We start from the raw sequence: 21,942 nt of genomic DNA, 5'->3' as shown, positions 1-21,942 counted from the left end.
CACCATAACTTTACTCAAGAAGAAGCCAAGGGTTTATCTAGAGCAGCTCGGGGATTGGCCAACCTGCGAGTTCCGTAATGTCATACAGGACACAGGTAAAAACACCGGTGGTGGCAGTGGCAGTGACAGTGGCCGGAGCTGACTGACAGCGTTATCAGTTGCCCCACACGTTATCGCTCGTAATGGCGGCGCCTGTCGATACCCGTTTACAACATGCTGCAAGTTTGTAGCCATGATGTACATGAAGGTGCGATCCAGGTATGTACACGTGTTCTCCATCACACCTGTATGATATTACCTGAAGGGAAAACTCTAGTGATTAACGAGTTTCAGTGTACGTGCATGAACAACCATTATATACGGTCAATTTTCCTACTATTCCTTTCGCCACGAAATATTGGAGGGACTTTCATTATGGTCTGGATACATACTAGTGTCTGCTGCTAATCTTACAGGTAGGTACGTTACTTCTGAAAATGTTTTTAAGGCGAACTTTATTCATGCAGTCCTCCAAATTATTACAGGTATTTTCACTGAATTGTCATTATAGTTGTTATTAGAGGTGACACACTTGCTATTCATTAGTAGGCAATCTATTGTGTCAGAGGGCGAACAATCAACAGCTATGCTTAGTAAGGCGTGCAGACAAGACATGAAACCCATGGTCCGTGTGTATGTTCATGAATGAACAAGAGAAGACATGCACGTGTTTCCAAGATGAACCCTGCGAGACACGTGATCAAGAAAGCTTGAAGTGACGGACATAGAAAATGACCTGTTAAGGAAGTCGTGCATGACAGCGTTCTGATGAAACCCGGTTGGTAGAAGCTGCAGCTGGAGCAGGATATGTCAAGTAAACAAGGCGCCATAGTGGTTTTCTAGCCCTCAAACACGCCCTCCCGCCATGTTCGTGACCGGACCTGCAAACGCGGGATTAAACGGCTCGTTGTCTGTACAGGTGGACAATGCAGCCAGCCGACCTCCAGCCCCGAGGGCCTTACTGAGACAGATACTTACCTGGCAAACACATTGCTCAACTGTTCACTGACACCAGAGAAGTAATACTACTACAAGGGGGCGTCTACGGGGCTGTGGTGTCAGGTGGGTGCGACCTTGACACTAAGGGATGGATGGATGGATTCTTCCATCCCCCTCAATCTGGCGACAGGTGGATAGAATGGATTGGAGGAAAAGCATGAGACCGCCTTGCTGGAGTATGAGGTGAGAACCTTCAACAGCTCGTGATCCTGATCACAACCACACACCATGTTGTGTCAGCTAACTTTTCATATGTATTTTGGAGCAGCCCTTGAGATAAGCTGAAGAGGTCATTCCTGCTCCTGTTTTTATGTCTTATTGTATTTTAACGGCTTCTACCAGTTCGTGAACCCATTCTCTTATTGGCGTAGACTCGTAAAGTAGGCCAGCGCCATTGTTTCACGAAAACGCTGACGCCGGTACTCGACCTGTACCGACACCATGGGGGTAGAGCCGGTCACGTGACTCGTGGCGATGGCTTTGCCGCGACACCGTTGTACTCTTGCGTGCATTGCTTGACAGGCTTTCGTAGTCTTTGTCTTGATAGGGTTCATGACAACTCTAATCTTCTTTGACCACAAAGTAGTCCATGTATTGGTTTTGTACTGTGATCATAGGTTCCACATACATATTAAATGCATACTCATACTACATGTATACTACACATTCATACTACATGTATACTACACACTCATACTACATACATACTACACACTCCTACTACATGTATACTACATACTCATACCACAGGGGAGGCGGTGGTCCAACTTAATGACGGTGAGCGACATTCTTATTCCCTCAGTATGTTTTTGGAGGTGGCGATCGACTGCTCCCTTTCCTGAAGCATAAACCTCATGTAAACATTGCAGAATATCTTAGCACTGCATTCATTATTCCTTTGCTTTTTCAAACTGATTGAAATTTACATTGAAAAAATCTCTCTTATACCTTCCTTGTCCAGTTAGCTATAGTACCTGAAAGATAACCAGAATGAGCTTTGTGATCAGACTTCCTATCCAAATACAGTTTCTTCTCGCTGCTCCTGTCATGCTGGGGATTTTGTGGTTGCATGATTATCTTCAAATCCTTAGCCAACGTTTATATAGAACCAATATATGCACTATTCCCCCACGGGGGTCACTGGACCAACATTTGTGATGCTTATTGATGCAGGTTCATAGTTTTGAGATAACAGAAAAGTTTAATTATATGCCAAGGAGGAGATGCGTGGATATTTTTATAGAATTTATATTTTAGAAAATAAATTCATCAAATAAATAGAACATCACATTTAAATGCACCGCTTTCTTAAACATTTTCCCTAACACCAGTCCAACACAATGCTCGTCCTTTATCACTCCCATCTCCCCATTTCCGCTCATTGCTACTTCCCTGCTCGTCTTCCTTTTGCAAAATCACGATACACTCAGTCCTTGTTATTTGGTTCCTCTTTCAGCTTTCTGTATTTATTTTTATTCATCATTGGCATTGCTCTTTATCCTTCCGTAGTTCATGTTTGTTTGTTCTTCTGTCCTTCGTTTGTTGTCCTTATCTCGTTGCCCTATCTCTTTTGCATTAAGACGTCCATAGGTCAATAAGCTTGTTGCTGTTGTTGTTGTTGTGTTGTTGTTGTTGTTGTTGTTGTTGTTGTTGTTGTTGTTGTTGTTGCTATAGACGCAATAACACTTTGCTTTTATCAAATTATTGCTATCTCATTTTATCTAAACGTATTTTTATTTCATGACATAGTTTCGCAATCAGTAGTGTACCCCTTTAAAAGCGGGTAATTGTATTGACCGGACTTCAGCGGGTGACATCGACTGTGTACATGGCGACACCCAGTCAGGGTCCGTGCTGAGGTCTTATCATGATACGTGGTGTCACACTGTGTCACGTAGTCACGTAATAATGGAGCAGGTGGTGACTGGCTGTGTACCCCATGAGACTTTTTATGTGTTTTTTAATCGTTGCTGTTGGCGATAAGGTTTGATTTTGTGGTTGGACACGAGCTGTTGTGAGCGTGGACCGTCTAAGGATCCCCAGCTTAGTCTGTGTCTGAACTCTTCACTATACTTAAAAACGGTCATAAACCTCACAGGGTACACAGGGTACACAAGGACTTGGAGTCAGCAAAGCACTAAAGAAGGCGGATGTTTGTAAAGTATTGAGCAAGTAACGAAGCTCAAGAGTCAGTGGGTGACTTTCAAAGACCAAGCGCATCCTGTTTATATCGAGCTTACCACCCAGAGATGGACCGGTCAAGCTGATGATGCTGGGGAGGTAGTCCTTGCACATTAGCACTTCAGGTCAGTTGATTGTTGATTGCTGTTGTTGTTGTTTGCCCTGTAGGTAATGAAGTAATGGATAGAATATGCCTAAGAGGTATGGACTACTTGCCTTCGTGTTGACCGGAGTTTATCGGACAGGTATTTGTCGACTCACACCTGACCCAGTCCATAGTTCGAAGTTTGTTTTGATTCTTGTTAGGGTCGTACATTCTGCCAAGCAACTGTTTAAGGCTAGATAAATCTTCTCAGCCATCAAGGAAATATTATTTTATTATTTATTATTGAGATTATACTTGTGAAAGAATGTCACTGATTTTATAGAAATTATTATTAGATTTTGAACTCTCGTGTTTCATACTGCCTTAGTCACTCTCTCTCCTCCCACTAGTGGCTTAAAAAAAAAGTGCGAGGTAAGCATGTGATATGGAGTAGCGGACATCAGCTGGAGTACGAAGTTCCGACCGGAAGTAAAGCAGGGACATGCTCTTGTCAAGGCAAGTCGAAAGTGTTCAAGGGTTTTTCCAACGAAAGTACTGAGTACTGAAGACCAGACAACACTTTAGTGCCTGGCTGTCTTCTTCTGACCTCGGGGTCAAGCCGGTGAGGTCTTTAGGTAGAGGGAGCCACACTGCAGACATCAGACCAGATTTCAATGTGAGCAGTCGGCCGTGAATGGCCTCTGACCACACACAGGACACAAACATGTGTTGGAGTCTGGCTTCTGACTGTCACCATGTCTGTGAAACAGGCTGGCTTTCTGTCTATGAACGCGTCACCATCCAGCTTTCCAACCGTCTGAGAGGACTTGGGTGCCATCTGAAGGATTCTGGCGATTCCTACCTTTGGTCTGAATGTCACAGTGGGTTGCTGTAGTGACATTAATAGTGATTAATACTGCTGGAGGCATCAATACTTCTTATCTCTTATGTCATCCTTCACTTCTACACGAGTACGTTCCAGTTTCAGTTGTACTTATCCTGCGAACAAACATAACATAACGGTCTGACTGTCCTAGGTGAAAGATCAAAGTTCAAAGTGAGGATGTTATCCTTGGGGTCAAGATTGGGACCGCGACAGGTGTTCGTGGCAGTTTCCGTCGGTTACATCTCGATTTTGTTCACAAAGTGTTTGTAACATGATATTGTTGTATTTGATAGTCTGTAATAAATTTTTTTTCTGCGCAATGAGTATTCATCATCCATCAATCATCATCATCATCATCATCATCATCATCATCATCATCATCATCATCATAGTCGGACACACAATTAAAACGTGTTCACAGCACAGGTCTGTACACGCTCGTGTGTGTCCACCAACCTGTTTGTCTGTGCGTCTACAATTAAACTTTTCTTCTCATTTCAGGATGAACTGAAGCAACAGTTTCATTATCAAGTCCCTCGTCTTGGTGTGTGGAACTCAGGGAAACAGGTGCCTTCGGGAAACTACTCATCGTTGCTCATACTCATCAACATGCCATTGAATCCAGTTGAAGTTCTGAGTATATGACATGAATAGCTCTGAGATGTACATTTGATACATTTGAAAGTCTTAGTGCTAACACTTCTGTCTGTGGATATGTGGAGAAAATATCAAAGCTTATTATCATAAGAGGATCTAAGATCTGGTCTGGAGATGAAAGGAAAACAGTAAAATTACCTGCAAGAGAAGATGGCAGACAACACGGACTCGACATTTTCTTTTAGCACTACTAATTACACGAATTTCAACGGAAGTGACACAACAGAACATGTCACACCGAACTTCACAGCACAACCGTCGACGAAGGCCAGTCCAGGTTAGTAACATTTGTCTCTACTTATGTACAACATACTGCCAACACCCGACATGTATGTAGACAGTGCTGGCTGACACTAGTGTTACATGTTACAACCGTTATACAACTCACACTAGTGTGTTACATGTTACACCTGTCATACAAGTTACACAGCAGCACCTGTCTCCAGGTCTCGTTCCTGTTGTGTTGTAGTTCACTGTACAGTTTGCACGCTCTACACGTGCGGGAGATAGTGCATTGTCCTCTCATGAACCTTGTCTTGCAGGTGGCGTCAGTGGTGGTGTTGTGGCCGTTATCATCCTCCTCTTTGTCATCGGTATCGCCTGTCTGCTCCTCATCCTCTATCTTCGGCGTTCTGGGTAAGTGGAGGTCACATGAACCAGTGTCCATCACAGTGCATGTAAGGGAGTTTATGAGCGGGGATACATGCAGATAAAAAAAAAAAAGAAACTGAACAGTAAACAGACACACTAAACAAACAAAATAAAACTTTATGCAGCCTTTAACTTTATTCTTATATATATATTATAGCTGTTATAAAAAATATTTCAATTCAGAGATGCTTGTGATGAAGATAATGATTTCCCTGCTACAGAAAGCTCCAGAGGTTTATTCTCCTGAAAGGAAGCTTGAGAGCACGGCGGGATTCCAGCTCTAGCAGCAGACGACCTCTTGAACCCGACGACATCGACCACGAGCGGGATGGCGACAACGTGGACATGCCCAAACCACGTGACGGCGAGATGTTCACCATCGAGGACTTCGAGACAGACCTCGGCGACACGGACAGGCAGTCCCGCGGCACGAACGATGAGTATTTCTACGACGAGGTCTTCGGCAAATCGGTCTTCGAGGACGAAACGACGAAGGCGTCCATTGGTCAGCTGTACCTCGCTGCCGAGGACGACGATGAAATGTTTGACGTGGACGCCATCGTGCGGAGTGTCACGGGAGAGAAGACAGAGTTGAAAAAAGCGTGAAGGGAAGCTACCCAGTCAGTGTTTCTGTGACAAGTGTTCGTTAGAGTTTCCCTAGTGACAGACACTTTCCTTGCCAACCTGTTGATTGAGAATTTAGTCTGCAAGCCTAGTGGGCAACAGGTGACATTTACTATCACCTGTGATCTGTAGAAACAGAGGATCTGCTCTGTCATTGTGCTCATCAGGGATGCGACATTTGCCTAAAATTCTTGCAGCTAAAGGTGGAAATCCCTTTCATGGTCAAGAAACCTTTACCGTGAGAGTTATAACAAGAACTGGAACGATAACATAAGTTATATTAATATATAAATGATATTGCAATATCAATAAACCGTGAGAGTTATAATGTGAGTTATAAAAGGAACTGGAACGATAACACAAGTTATATTAATATATAAATAATATTGCAATATCAATAAACATGCTTTCATCAGTGGGTATGGATAGAAAGAGAGAAAGGAAGCATTGAGAGTCGTGATCACTACCTTCGGACACAAAATAACTGTTGAGAAAAGATTAAAGGCTTTAAGTGAGAAGACTGATGTGAAGATGTTCATGTCCACAGAATTGAACAGGGACCTCATATGCTATCATTACATATGAGAAAACAATTGGCAGCTGTGTGCTCCTCTGTGCTTCGAAGAAATATTCTTGTCAGTACAATGTCTCGCAAAGCTCGATGCTCCTGGTCGTGACAGGCTGTCACCTCTTTATACAAATCCAAATATTATCGAAGCAAGTTCTATAGCTTTTTCCATGTAATACAAGTAGCCAGCGTGCAGGGGTCACTGTGTTCACAGTTTCTAGGTTTGCAGGTGTCCAGGTGTGCATAGTTACCTGGCTCGCATGGATTCAGTCCCCTGCTGTAAATCACTGTGTGCACAGTTCTCTGGTGTGTTGCTGTCACTGTGTGTAAACAAATCCCTGTGTGTGTGGATCACTGTGTGAACTGATACCCGGGTACATGGGCGACTGAGTGCACAGGGTGCATGCATCACCGTCTGCACACTTGCTTGCGTGCATTGATTACTGCTTAAAGAGTTTCTTTTGTACGACTTTTAACAGTAAACAGCCACATTTAGCAGTTGAATGATTCGGTTAATGCTGTGGTTTAGTTTTTTTTTTGTTTTTTCATCGTCATACTCGGAGCCCTAGCAGGTGTATCCTCTGCGCATTCTTGGTGTGCGTCCGACCGGAACATTTTTCAACAAAAGGGGAATATGATACAGGACGGGAAACAAGTGTCTTTTTCAGGCTTCAACTGTTTGACTATAATACAAATCCCGTGAAGTTTTCTTGCCCAAACTTTAATGGTCTATTGTCCAGAAAGAAAAAAAGGTGTGTGTGTGTGTATTTTTTTTCCCACATGTGTGCGGTTTACCGACTCAAAAATGCATATGGACAGCACGGTGTGATAACTATATAATGTGTTACAATGTATCAGTAAATGATAACAAATATCTCATGAAATGCCAGGATAGCCTCATGCTGGCTGATTGAAATTGCGCATTTATAACAAAGTCACTGATTGTATATTTAAACAAGAGAGTACATTTTCTGTTCATCGATGACAGAATGTCCATAAACAGTGTTTTCGGTATACATGGTTTCAAAATGTTGTACTTGGGTACCTTGACTACATCATAATTTGTATTTCATGAATAGGGACATGCTGCTCCGTTGACTTGCCAAAGAGGAGAACTGAGATTTGAACAGAGGAATAATGAGAAGAAAGAAGGAAGAATTACTTTACAATGAATTGTACAGGACCAAATTCAAATATAGAAATAGAGACTGTAAGACATTCAGAGACCAAAACATATCCACAAACAGACACGAAGGAAAGAACGGAGCAGACAAGAGCAGATGCGACATCCCGGGGTCAAGGCGGGTGGAGAAAGGTTGATTGTAGCGCTGGATAGCGAGTTGTTTTGAAAGAAATGTTGGCAGAAGGGAAGACTATAAAGTACAGCAGTTACTAGTTCCTGACACCGAGGAATCCTCAGTGAGCACTAAAGTAGTTTACACAACTGGTGGAGCAGGGCGGAGATGGACACAAAACACTTAACATGGAGTTCAGTCACGTGGGCTACAGGCGCAGACAACTCACTTGAACTCCAATGACTTTGTTTATGAGTGTCTCACAGAGCTGAGAGAGTATCTGTGTGTTGACATCCTGACTTTTGTGAATCACTAACACAAGTTTATAATTATAAATTATAATTAACAATCATTTGTATGCTATGTTGTTTTGGATTTATATTGAATGCACTCCAGGCGTGTGTGTGTGAAACAGAGAGAGAGGCAGGCCGTGTGTTTGCGTGGCTTTTGATGTTTGTAGCGATGATGACCTGTTGATAATGGACTACTAAACATCAGCTGATGGTCTTTAACAAGAGCTGTGATGATGTTCTGTGCCTTGTTGGTAAAGGTCTCCAACTGCCCTAAAGTCGGGCTTTAAGTGATGGCTAGTGTTGTCTTCTAGAAGCATGCCCCACACTGGGGTCAGTGTGACACAGGAAAACACATCCACAGATTTATTACAGAAAAATATAAATACTTCCTTTTACTACTCAACAAAAGACTGTGTATTTGTGCCTTAAGGAAATTAGATTGTTGATAACCATGGTAACATTAAATCAGAATGTACAGACTGCCATGCTCTAACGTCGGTAGTTTGGCAAAGACTACTCTTTTGCTTCCGACTCTTAAATAATGTTTAATAAAATACTTCAAATTTTATTTTGTGTCTGACGGAAGGATGGATTCGCTATGTATTCTCAGTGTTTCAAACGCAAAACAGTATGTCAGCACAATAGTGGTCTGCTAGATGTTTTGGAAATCGTATTATTATTATTGTTATTATTAAAGTTAATTTATATAGAGCTTCACACCACCATCAAAGCCAGGCTCAAATTGCTTAATTTTAAATTTTTATTTTAATAAAGAATATATAAATACACCAAAAAAAAAGCATTAGAATAAACGCGTTACATATATGTGTGAAATATAACACCACATATAACTCACACCACATTATTACATCTTTGTGAGAGATTATCGCTTTGGGGAACTAGAGAATGAAGCATGTGAGTATGCTGACGTCATACAAAAAATGTCGCACTAGATATGTCAGCATGATGACGTCAGAAGTGCTCTAGACGTGCTTGTGCTCGTGTTGACGTCGTACAAAAAATGTCGCACTAGAGTATAATGACGTCAGAAGTGCTCTAGACGTGTTTGTGCTCGTGATGACGTCAAAGAATGTGTACTAGTGGTTGTGAGCAGGAAGGCGCTACACAGCACGTGTATATCAACGTGTTTGTACACGTGTGCGTGTGCTTGAAACGGTTGCACAATGAATAGAAAGACGGTGACGAAGTAGATCGACTCTCCACATCACAGGTGGAGTACAATGAATAGAAAGACTGTTCATATGAAGTAGATACACGTTCGAAAGTTTATGTGGTGCCGAAGATACGATTATTATACTATATCTGAGAGAGAAACACATCTTATATATTTGTAAATATCAGGCATATACAGCACAGGGACTAACTGTTCACTACATTTTCTTTGGCCTGTCAGTAGGTGTGTATGTGTGTGTTCCCTGGTGAGTGTGATCAGTTCTTAACCTTGTGTTGTCGATACTCGCTGCTTAGAGTTTGGCTGTCCAAACCAATGATTGTCTTGAAGTGATTTTTGATTTTTGCGTTTGTTTCTGTTGCTGTTATATATACATATATACATATACACTTATAAAGTCACGCATATTACTACTTAAAATGTTACATGCACTTCTTACACAATATTTTTGCTGGGACTAAGGACATTGAAGTGTTCACCTCAAGACGTCAGTTAATGGACACCTTCGCAGACGATAAATTTCTGCATGAAGTCAATGAAAAAATTAATCACAAAAATTGTCTGGAAACAAGTTTTTAAAAACTGCCGAACTCGCTGATTCCTGTTTACTCATAGTCAGGGGCTGGGTTGGTGAAGCCCAGCACATCAGGTGATCCTGGGCTAAGGTACCCAGCTGCTGCATCCTGTTTCACGGAGGATCGTGGGCAAGGCTGTGGGTTTTTTCCATCCAGGGAGACTCTCAGGTACCCATTGTCTGGTAGCTGGCTTGAAGAGGACTGTCGGCAATTTTGTAGGTTTCCTTCATGCATGGAGGTTGTCAGGTAACCATTATTTACTGACTGCTTCAAGGATGTACGTGGGCAAGGCTGTGGGCTTTTCTCATCGATGGGCTCTGCGTAGTCTATGAGTGTGATATAGCTGGTATCATAAATACCCTTTTGGTCAGAGGTCACGTGCGGTGAACGAGAGAAAGAAGAGTCGAGGCTGTCTGGCTGGAAGCCATTGTTGGTCTGACCATAGACCATGGAGGCTGGGATTTCATCATAGAGACTGTCCACATCATGAGTCCTGACTGCGGGGCTGGTGGTATATCTGACAGTTGCTGTGCTGTCAGCACTGCTCGTACGTGACAGCACCTTCTTTTTAATGAATCCGGAAATACTGTCTTTAGGATTGTGTCCCCTGTAGCGCTTCATTCTGATGATAAAAGAGAAAAGTAAACAATTACGCACATCGAGTGAAAAAAAAATAATTTGTTGCTTGAAATATGTTTGAAATCACACATTAATATCGCAAACATAACGCCGTTCATTATCAGTTAAAATACAAATAAATAGACAATAAAAGATAAAAACACTTTAAAAAGTTAACATTTCATATCTAGTGCCAGGAGTAGAAATAAAAAGAAGTGTTGTCGGTAGCGAAGTATGATGAAATGTATAAATAAGTCAAACAACCGAAATTGAGAGTCACCATGACAACCAAGCGAGAGAGACAGAGAAGCATCATCTCACCGAGAGTACAAGATGTACCCCACAACCAGAGCCACTATGGCCACGCCCCCAGCGGACACGAGACCAATGGCGTAGTCAGGAAAGCCTTGACTTGCACCTTGTCCTTGACTTTGTCCTGGATCTGAGCATCAGAACAAAGTTACCATGACGATGACATGTTTTAGAGAGAGGAGAACTTATCGGTTTGGTGAAGCTTAGTGAAGTTTATTATTCCAATAAAAATGTTTTTACTTACCGACACAAAGAGAATTGACGGCTGGAGTCCACTGACCATTGGCGCCGCACGTGACGTTTACATTTGTGCCCGTCGCTGATTGGTAGCCCGAGCTACAAATGAAAGTGCACGATTGTCCAGGCTCAGGTCGACAGGAAGTATCCATGACGCCATTTTGAAATTGCGGGGTGCATGGTTGGTAGCAAAGAGAATTGACATCTGGAATCCACTGACCATTCTCTCCACACGTGAGTGTAAAACTCTTGCCGCTCGCTGATTGGTAGCCCAAGTCACATGTCCCAGTGCATGATTGGCCAGGCGCAGGTTGACAGGAAGTCTCCACGCCTCCGTTTGGAAACCGTGTGGGGCATGCCTGCGGGCAGAGTTTGTTGATGGACACATTCCACAAACCCGTATTCAGACAGAGAATAGAGGTGTGCACGCTTTTGATATAACCTTGTCTGCAGGTAAAGTCACAGGCATACCCCGGGTACCGGTCGCAGGTCACGTCCAGGTCACCATTGGGGATTGCGCCACTGCATGGCTCCACTGTAGACACAAGATTGACAAAGCAGACAGGTTAGGGAGGCTCGTTTCGGCAACTGAAAGCGTGCACGCGCGCGCACACACACAAACACACTGTCCTTACCGTTTTTGCATGTTCTCTTATCGTCCAGCAGTTCCACACCATACGCGCATGCGCACTGCCGGGCTCCGTTGGGCGTAGGGATGCAGAGCGTGCTGCAGCGGCCGTTGCGGTCACTGCAAGCGGTGGATGCTGCAGATGAAACATCATATGATAGTAAGTTAAAGCACAAGTCACACTGCCAAACAGTGTCGGAATCTAAAGCACTAGTCACACTGTAGAACATGAGAAAATGGAAACAGCAGCAAATTGTGACAGACGATGCCATGACAATTGTTGTACTAGTCATGCTGTTAAATCAATCAGGTGAAAGAAGCAAAGAACATAGTTGTTCAAGGACACAATTATGAGTATACAAGAGTATACATACGAGATGTAGGAGCTGACCCCTGAAAGGTCAAAGATGTGAGCATTCCCAACTGAGGAAATTGGTGTACCTCTGATTCCTGATTGGTGGGTGTCAGGCGATTAATGCTTCTGTGAAACAAAAGATTGCACTTAGTACTGGGATCATAGATTGATAGTTTGTTGGTTGGTTGGTTAGTTAACTATTTTATTTATTTATTTTATTTATTTATTTATTATATCATTCTCTCAGCTTCACCACTCCATATCAGAAATCAATATTTCTGTCTGATCACATTGAAAAACTTTATGGCTGTTCGTGACCATCTAGTTTTTATTTATGTAGAATATATCATCACTAACTATACAAAATGACATTTTAAAGATTTTCATCTATAGAATTTAAATGAATAAAAATGCAATAAAGACATGCTGCATTTAACTTGCGGATTAGGATAAAGGCGGGAAAAACTTGTCAACCTTCAAAGGGAAGCAAGCATCATCTTAACAGAATGTTTATACAGTAATTGACTAAAGTAGAAGTCGGTTTCTATAGCAACACCACTCACAGGCTTTTCTTGCTGAGGTAATACAGGTCATCACCCCAAGTCATCACAGAATATGGAAAGCTGCCTGCTTTCTGTAACCGAATCTTGTCACTGAGGGTGTCGAGGGGTCGCTCCACTATCTCATCCTTTACCCAGTCTGACCACACAACCGACATCCCTGCAAGAATGAGAACAAATTGTCATTAACCGTCACGTGGTATGAGTCACAGTCACGTTTTTTTACCGCGATTTTTCGGTTGCCCTACTCAAGAGCCATCTATAAACACAGGTAGGCGGGTAGACTGCAAAAATAATTATGAATTAATTTTATTATTATCCATAAAGGAATTGTCTTATCTTCGTGTCACTCACCATTGCTAGTGAAAGTGAGTCCAGACAGCCCCACAAGGCCGCTTTTCAACAGTTGCGGAGTCTCAGCCGCCATGTCTGACTTGTAAATACTTCCGGTCGTGGAACCATAAACAAGGTATCTGTCAATCAAATATTTCACTACATTAATTATCAAGATATTAGGATGTTCTTTACGATGAACATTTACAGTGAGGGTACAGATTATCTTGAGCCTAAAATAAAGTAGCCCTCGGTAGGTCTTTCAGGACGGGCACGAGGGACAGAGGGAGTAGGAAGGGAGGACTTACCCTTGCTGTGGGGCGATGTCCAGGTACCGGACTGCAACAGTCGATGTGATCGTGTGAAGAGCGCCGTTCTTCAAAGAGAGGACTCGAACCCAGCCATTGCTCTCATTCTCCGTGGTTTCGGCAAAATACAAGTTGCCGGTGGAGTAGTCGATCCTCATTGAGGTCACCTTATTCGATTCTAAACACACACACACACATATGTATATAATTATATATATTATATGCATGTATATATATATAATCTTCTCAAGAGGAGGAAGAAGAAGACAGAAGGAAAATGGCAGTCACGTGATCACTTACGACTCAGAGTCAGAAGGACTTGCTCTGTCACGTGTTCATTTGACGTGGAGGACCGTTTGATGGCGCTGGTTGCGTTGTCGAACCAAATGACGTCATTAGTCAGCTGATTGTAGATGGCGCATGCGGGTTGAGAGCCTCGGGAGACTGGGAGGGCTGACACGTCATCGTCAGTCGTGATCTGATAAACTGCCGACTGCACTGGCTCCGTGGTCAGAAAGAAGTTGGCAGTGACGAAACCTGTGCAACGACACAAAAAACGGTTTTGATGTTTGTTGTCAAACCGTTATTTTCAAAGTCGTGTTCAGGGAAATCTATGAATCGGGGTTGTTTGTTTGTTTGTTTGTTTGTTTGTTTGTTTGTTTGTTTGTTTGTTTGTTTGTTTGTTTGTTTGTTTGTGAAAGGGCATTAGTGTTGTATCCTGGAAAGTAAATATGATGGACAGATGATTTACAACTGTTGACCCTTCCCAGGGAAAGTTTTGGTATACCGGTTATTCCTGCATCTCTCTCGTGACTAACAGCACACGTGACTTATTTGTGGCTCACGTGACTTACTTGCAGCACACGTGACGCCGTCGTCTTGCAGGGTAAAGCCGAACCTGCAGGCACATCGCGGGATGTTGTTATCGACGATGCAGACTTGGTGACAGCCGCCATTGTTCCGTCCGCAGGACACGCTGTCCGGCATCTCGGCGTCGGCGTCGTAGAACACTACGTCCGTCAAGTCTGTCAGACCAGGCAGGTTAAAGGTCGTCTGACGCTGGCATCTCTGAGGTCAGAAGACCGGAAGGTGACGTTGCTGTCAGGTGAGCGGGTCAACCACACCAGGTTGCTCTGGAATGAAAAACAATTACTGCCAATGGTTATTGGTCTCAGTCACCAAGGAGACTCGAAGTCTGAAGAACAGTTTGTGTTTTATTACCACCCATTGGTGCTATAAGCATTCAGAAATTTTAAAAAATTACCATGACGACTGTTTAAAGACATAAATCAAGATGGTGCAGGTTATGGTAACCAATTCTTAGAGATGCAGGAAGGAACTTTGTTCAACACATTATTTCTAGTCCAGCCAGCCAGCCAGGCAATGTCTTAACGATAGCAAGTCAGTGAGGTCCATTGTCACTTACAATATTTATTCAAACAAGTGCATAGTGATTGGTCTATTGCACCGACAGAGGGAGAGAAATAATAGTTGTACATGTGCTTACTCTGAACAAAGCCAGGCCTCGGTAGGTTGTGACAGAACTCAGGCTGATGACACTTTTGTCACTGCCATCTCCTCTGACAGAACCCAGGTAGTCGACATCAAGCCAGTACAACCTAGTGAGAAGAAACTACAATCAACAACATTCCTCGTTTCTGGCAGCAGACAGAAGGTCCAGAGATAAATACACATCTGCCAATTGCATTTCAATAACATATTACTATCAACTTTCGGCTACAAGTATCATCATATTGTTCACATTTTTGCACTAAACATTCCCATTACTTTTGATATATTCCCATCTTCGAAATTTTCAGATAGTTTAGATACCATCTTCTAGGTTGTGATCAATATTAAAATGACATTATAGCAGAAAAAGCGTGCAATCATACCTTTAGGGTTTGTTAATGAATAATAAATTATAATTATTATAACATGAGTGTGCAGCAAACCTGTTTTGCTTGTCGTCGTACACCAGGCTGTGGGGGCGGATGAGGCCCGAGTTGACCAGCTCGGACTTGTTGAACGGGGAGACAACTGCCCCAGCTACTAATGTGTATTTATTGTTGAAGGTTTCCACCCAGAAGAGCAGCCTGTGACAAAGTAACATTTGGTCTCAAATGCTTTCAGTTAAAACTAATTATACACCACTGAGAGCATAATTTTGCAAAAAAAACAAAACAAAAACAAACAAACAAAAAAGTCAGAGTAATAGAAAAGAATGACTGCACTAAAATGATAAAACAAAACATAAAATACTCCACCCTCTAAGAGAATTGACGGTGAGATCGCCCGGGCTGTTAAGGTTCGAGTACAGCTGGGTGGCGTTGTCGCCCCTGTTAAGATCAAGCTCCATTATTCGCCCGGCAGATGTCTCTGACCAAATGAGGATTCCTCTTGCTTCGTCGTAAGTAATGCCTAAGAAATACAATAAGTGACATAGGAGAGAGATAGAGAGAAAAAAAATAGAATAAGAAAAGAGAAAAGAAGGTCCACTTGGAATGTAGATAATTCTTTTGAGTAACAATACAAAAAGAGTAGATAACTCCTTATAGAGACATATTTGCCGAGCAAGAGAGACATCTAGTTATTTCGTTATTTTAAGAATAGTGCACAGATAGAAGTCTGACAGAAAAGCTTTCAGTTATTTTATTTTGAGAGTTATGTAGGGAGATAAGGATAAGGATCTTGTGTTGTTGGCTCTGCCGTCTGTCATGTTCGTGTACGAGGAAATTTCCTCTTTGACATAAAGTCTGACCAACTGCCATTGACTTTATTTAAACATCAGTCAGCCTCACTGCCTGTCTTCATACATCCCTCACCTGTCTCTCAGGTAGAGTCTGTTGAGTCACGAGTTCAGGAGAGTTTGAAGGGAGATGATAAGATGTGTGATGTCGTGTATGTCTCTTACCGCCTACACTGTTGGCCGTGGTGGTGATGTTGTCGGTTTTCCCACTACGAATATCGTGTGTTCGAATCCAGCTGCTTCCTGTGACGTAGTACAAGGTGGCGTTGTAGGAGTTGATGGCCAGGTGCTGGATGTTGGACTCGTTGAGAAAGCATTTGATGTTGTAGAACGGAGGAGGCAGGTTGGGAAAACTGTAGAGGAGGTTGACTGGTACTGCACACACTCTGGTTGCTGAACTCACGATGAAACTTTTCCACAAGGGAACTGAGCTCTCTGAAAATGAATTGTATTTGTTTGTGTGCTCATCCCACAATATGTATACTCTATACAAATTTTACTTTATCTCTACTACACTATTCTACGAATGTTACCATGGTAACCATCTTTTACTAAACATTACCGATTTCTAAAATTCTAACTAAATCCTGCACTGAAACTTTCAACACTTTCAATTCTTTCTATTTCATAAAATGTATTATCAGTGAACCTGAAGACAAGCAAGTAACATGCAAATATTTTGATAAAGGATTTCAAAATGCACAGGCATTTGCATAAAATTCTCGTGGATGGTTCTGTTGTTCAACATGTGTTTTAGTCAAGGAAAGATATTGTTTAAACCTCAAGTGAAACATTCAAGGTGCTCACAATGCATTCAAGTGAGCTGACCCGTATCTACACTTCACTTGTGTGCGACATAAATATAAAATGTTGTATTATAAATGTTATTATTAATCTATAAGATTAAAGACTAACCTTGACATGTTTTTCCGTCAGACTTGAGAGTTGAACCAGAAGTGCAGATGCAAACACCGCCTTGCTCCTGTTGTATGCAAATGTGGCCACATGTCATCTGACTACAGGAAACTGTCCAAAACAAACATGTCAACATGTCCTGCATTATTGCAGTTTTCAAGTGAGATAACCACACGATAAATTTATGGCTCTGTAAAATATTTATTATTCTAGGAGTCGTCCGGCATGTCCCTGTACATTCTTATCAACGAACCACTTGTAGTCGGTATTTATAGTCGGGTGGATCAGATTGTAAATGTATTGTGACTGTAGGGGTCAGCAGTTGGTAACAAATTAAGGATTTACTGTTATTTCCTCTTTGCTGAAAAGCAGTTGAGAAAACAGCGAGGCTTCCGGGAGGGCCGGGAGGATCAGAAGGTAGAGACAGGCTGGACACCACCTGCTTCCCCGTGAGTCTGTCCAGACCATGCAATGAGTTGGTGTTCTGCTGTGTGAACAGAAGGTATTCCTGCAGAAACACACAATGAACCAAAAGCAATTAAGTGAGAAAGTGTCATTTTTGTGCTAAGGATATCGAGACTCTTGATGGAATGATATTTGTCAAGAAAATGTGTTCACAGAAACTGTTTTAAATCAAAAAGTGTTTTCAGAAGAAACAAGAAACATAATGTAATATGAAGTATAACAAGTGATACAATATACTGCTACAAGTACCGCAAACACTTGAAGTCCACCGAACTGACTGTCCTCCGAGAAATACAATACGCGGCGATTCCCGCCATTAAAGTCAGATGACTCAATGGTGTGTTTTGATTGGTCTGTCCAGAAGAGGCGCTGTAATGATTGGTCCACGGAGAGGGCGGTCGGGGTGGCTAAGCCTTGCCAAACCAGAGCTTTGCGGTCGGATCCCAGAAGGTCGGAGCTTTCAATCTTTGGCGAAGATCCCACATCGGACCAGAAAACACGCCTGACAAGTTGCATCGAGGAGATTGTAATTAGTATTGGCAATTATCATTTAGACCGTACAATAATCAGTTTTACCTCTTCTCGTGCATGTCTGAGAGTAAGTAATAAGTGCTTCTTCTCGTGTACATCGTATAGTAATAAGCTTTACTACTAAATTCTTCCCTCTGCATGCAGATTATCTTGGGAATGTTTTACATGAAGTGCTATTAAAAGCAGAAATAATTTTAAACTGTCATTGAGCTTCGCGATTTAACTGTAAGCTGTAGAAGAGCATCCCGGGTAAGAAGAGCAAAGAAAAGAGAAATAAACAAACAACTCATTCCTTGAGCAACTCTGAGAATTAACAACACATTTATACTGCGTATATACAATCTAAAATAAACTATCAAAAATATGATAGGGAAAGTAAGCACGAAGCACTTCAAAAACAATAGACACAAATGTGAGAAATCGTCCTGTTTGTTGTCCCTACATACAGACCACACAAACAGAAAGCACCTGAGCTCACCTGTAATTCGGTGCAACAACCAGGCCGTATGGATGTTCCAGGAATGTTGAGACGATGACTTTCAGTCGTCCATTAGTCGCAAATTTTGCCAAATCACTCTAAGAAAAAAAGCACAAAAGAAATATCAAACGCCAAACTTTCTATAAATGTTTCTGAAAAAGGTAATAACTACTTTCAGTTAACACATTTAAAATGGATCTTCATACGGAAATAAGCAGTCCGTTATTAGGTTAAATATAAAACACGACTCAAATAAATAAATCAAAATTATTTTACACAGTAGCTTAACGACTTTAAAGATATAAAATACTTTTGTCACTAAAACTGTTAAGTCACATTATATGCATGCCAACTTTGGAGTGTATGGCGATGGGTAGGAAGAGGGTGGACATCTGAACTCGTGGAACATTTTATGTTTAGGACTTCAAGGAGTTACAGGAGTTTAACGATTTAATATAAACGTCACAGAGTTTGGTAAACAAAGGGGAAGGGTTTACAGGTGTTGAAAACTTGCCTTTAGAGACTGGAGTCCAATCCACCCGAAGCCGGCGTCGGCCCAGTAAATGTTGTTGCTGACCCAGTCTACAGACACGTGACCAACTTTAGGTGACGTGCCGACGTGAGCGTAGACAGCACGGGTCGAGTTGGTGACCACAATGGTGTTGCGTCCGACGTCACTGCCACACACAGCAAGATGTCACTGTCGCTTGTATGACAGTCACACGACAAAGTGTCACTATGTCACGGTTAACTGACACTGTCACACCAAGCTAGCGTCACTGTCTCTGACAGAAGAACGTCACTGTCACGTGATATGGTATTGTTATTACACACTCCAGAACGTGACTGTCATCACAACAGATCATGACACAAACGAACATACAGCAGGTGTGCTCTAGACAGGACACTGACACAACAGAGTGTCACTGTGTGCACAAGTACTGTCACTGTGCCACACAATGTCCGAGGGGACTAAGTTAAACCCTCGAGTACCTGAGGATGTAATTAATTCATAAATCAACGATCTGTTTACTTGCCGCTGTCCTCACAACAGGCCGTAGGTTATCAGATAAAGACAATGTCTCTGTCTCTCTCTCTCTCTCCGTCTCTCTTTCCTGTCTATCTCTGTCTCTCAGTAAAGGTATAAAAATGTGTCTGCGTTGTTCTTGGCACGGGAGTATGTGAAGGGAGAGATGGCATCTGACATGCTCTGACTCGTGTTTCACTTGGACCACCCCGGAGTCCCGAGTTCTGAAAGTCTGACAATGTACACTCAGGTGTTTAGGTCCTTTACGGTGGATTGACACGGTTCCACGAGAAGCCAGGTGATCAAGAATCCTACCTGTGCAACAAAACTGCGATATTATTTCGCTCAAACTGACTAAATGTCCGGTGCAGACAAAGAACTTTGACCAGAAGTAAACTTCAACTACTTGGACTGAAAAATGTCATGAACATTTGATAAGACAGTTATAAATTATTGAAATCAGGATTTATCAGGCTGTAATCTAATCACGTGGTACTAGCTTTGTGCTTTCTGATTTACGATAAGAGCAGGTCAGGCATGTCTGTGCTGATGACACGGTACAACCACAACCAGATATCACTGGACTGCTGGCAGACGATTTTTTCCAGTTAACTACTAAAACGAGGCAGGAGTGTACAAAGCTTCCGGTTTAGTCACATTCATTGTTTAGGCTCGCGGAGACTAGCAGCGGAGAACTTTTGTCTAGGTAGACAGACAGCAGTCCACCTGTACACATCCATGGTACAACCCATTTTATTTCTCTTCAAAACTGTTTCATAAGTGTATACACATATAAATAAATACGTGTACTTAAAATATTCAAAAGGTCAACAGTGCTTAAGTCTACCTCGTGCTACTTGATGACTAAATATTTCTTTTTTAGCAAAGATTGAACTTCGCCGGACTTTCCTCCCAATCCTCCCTTTACCCCCCCCCCCCACACACACATATATAAATTATAGTTACATGTATAATAATTTATTTTTAAACATGCATTTCTATATAGATCTCTCTCTCTCTCTCAAACACACACACACACACAAACGCACGCGCACACACTCATCGTCGTTGCTTTCATCATTCACAGTTTCTGAACATTCGAATTGTTTTTTACCTAAAATACAAGCGAGTTATTCAGACTCGCAACCGGCTGAGTAAAGAAAGTTATTAACCGTAGTCAATGAGTCTTTGTGTGTCGGGAAAAGAACTTTCCTTAACCACCCGGGTGTGTAGCGTGTCTGGAATGCTAGCCACCCGACCGACATCCTTATGAAGTCAGTTAAGCGGAACACAACACAGGTGTTCTCAGGTTCCCGCTGACAGGTGTGACTGTGACTACCACACGATTGGCGACATGAGCTTCAAACACTAATGCCTAGTGTCTTGAGGAATGATATGTAGACATCCATGGATGTACAAATAAAATGTTCAGTGGCAAGGCTGAGAAGAAGTTTTAAACATATCACAAAATGTTGTATAAATAGGGGGAAGTGTCTCACCTAAAGACCAGGTAATTCCAAGCCGTGTGAAAGGACAATGAGAGAGGCTGCTTGTTTGAAAACGATAATGAATAAACATCCGAAGGAGCTTCTCCCTTTAGACAACTGATGGTGTTCCTGAGAAAGCTCACAAGTTGCCCTTTGCCCATGCTGTGGAGTTCTCAGAAAAACCTGAAAGTAACAATAGAAACATTCATGTGATGTGCAATCCTCCATGTCATCTAACAATATTATGGTGTGACTCTAGGGATGTCTAGTACTGACATCTGGCTCCTCATTAAAATTTTAAAAATTGTGGAGATGAAAAGGCTTCCATCACTCGGGCATTGCTTGGGCAACTTTGGCTTCGACAATTTGGTTCATCATATAAGAAACGATGCCAGAGAAAATACTTCGTGTCACCTAATCTGTCTTTCAACAGTGGTTGCATGGAACATCAGGCTTGGCAAATATTGCACCTACCCTTAGATTTTTTAAGCTACTTGTGAGTCTCAATGAAATAAAAATAATTATTAAAAATTGTAAATATGTTTCGCAACATGCTTCCTTGTCGTGTATGAGTTATTGATGTATGACAGAGAAGCACTGCAAACAGAACTCACCTTGCAGTTCACCTGAAGGCAGAAAAGCTAACAAAACGAAGAAGATACAGAAGTTTGCAGCCATTGCACTTGAACTACAGTGACAGCAGATGAACTTCAAAATGGCTGTCGCAGCATGGTGGTCAGGTGTGACAGGTGAAACAAAATACCTGCGCCTCCCAAACTCACCAGCACCAGTGGCCACCAAACGATCCGACACTCGTGTGGGACGCGATCAGGAAGTAGGTTCTGTAGGTAGCAGTGAGCACCCGGGGTCAGAGGTTACGTCAGAGGTTCCTCC

General features: G+C 42.2%; 3 protein-coding genes across 7 annotated transcripts; 1 reads left to right on the top strand and 2 right to left on the bottom strand.

Annotated features, from left to right (window-relative positions):
• Positions 1 to 16: 16 nt before the first annotated feature.
• LOC112555469 lies at positions 17 to 8,846 on the top strand. Of its 5 annotated transcripts, none has more exons than XM_025223899.1 (4): positions 17 to 258; positions 4,692 to 5,124; positions 5,390 to 5,483; positions 5,720 to 8,846. In XM_025223899.1, exons 2-4 carry the CDS (start codon positions 4,998 to 5,000, stop codon positions 6,102 to 6,104), a joined length of 606 nt encoding a protein of 201 aa, XP_025079684.1. In that variant the 5' UTR covers positions 17 to 258; positions 4,692 to 4,997; the 3' UTR covers positions 6,105 to 8,846. The 5 variants fall into 5 exon arrangements, with proteins under 5 accessions (XP_025079684.1, XP_025079688.1, XP_025079685.1 ...); XM_025223903.1 differs by lacking the exon at positions 17 to 258 and adding an exon at positions 317 to 455; XM_025223900.1 differs by lacking the exon at positions 17 to 258 and adding an exon at positions 1,088 to 1,221.
• Positions 8,847 to 9,024: 178 nt separating this feature from the next.
• On the bottom strand, positions 9,025 to 14,420 carry LOC112555458 (low-density lipoprotein receptor-related protein 2-like). The gene is made up of 10 exons (XM_025223881.1): positions 14,251 to 14,420; positions 13,697 to 13,933; positions 13,397 to 13,574; positions 13,110 to 13,228; positions 12,759 to 12,915; positions 12,215 to 12,321; positions 11,848 to 11,976; positions 11,220 to 11,747; positions 10,985 to 11,105; positions 9,025 to 10,667 (listed from the first exon to the last, which is right to left on the bottom strand). The coding sequence occupies exons 1-10, from the start codon at positions 14,381 to 14,383 to the stop codon at positions 10,076 to 10,078; spliced, it is 2,301 nt and encodes a 766-aa protein (XP_025079666.1). The 5' UTR covers positions 14,384 to 14,420; the 3' UTR covers positions 9,025 to 10,075.
• On the bottom strand, positions 14,391 to 21,857 carry LOC112555460 (low-density lipoprotein receptor-related protein 6-like). The gene is made up of 12 exons (XM_025223883.1): positions 21,663 to 21,857; positions 21,061 to 21,231; positions 19,049 to 19,211; positions 18,535 to 18,632; positions 17,775 to 18,027; positions 17,406 to 17,568; positions 17,061 to 17,171; positions 16,311 to 16,580; positions 15,664 to 15,817; positions 15,352 to 15,492; positions 14,904 to 15,015; positions 14,391 to 14,529 (listed from the first exon to the last, which is right to left on the bottom strand). The coding sequence occupies exons 2-12, from the start codon at positions 21,207 to 21,209 to the stop codon at positions 14,425 to 14,427; spliced, it is 1,719 nt and encodes a 572-aa protein (XP_025079668.1). The 5' UTR covers positions 21,210 to 21,231; positions 21,663 to 21,857; the 3' UTR covers positions 14,391 to 14,424.
• Between the last annotated feature and the right edge of the window lie 85 nt (positions 21,858 to 21,942).

The sequence above is a fragment of the Pomacea canaliculata genome, linkage group LG14 (genome assembly GCF_003073045.1).
Source record: "Pomacea canaliculata isolate SZHN2017 linkage group LG14, ASM307304v1, whole genome shotgun sequence".
Taxonomy (NCBI): domain Eukaryota; kingdom Metazoa; phylum Mollusca; class Gastropoda; order Architaenioglossa; family Ampullariidae; genus Pomacea; species Pomacea canaliculata.
The sequence above is the reverse complement of the archived record's forward strand: the minus strand, read 5'-3'. Positions and strand labels throughout refer to the sequence as shown.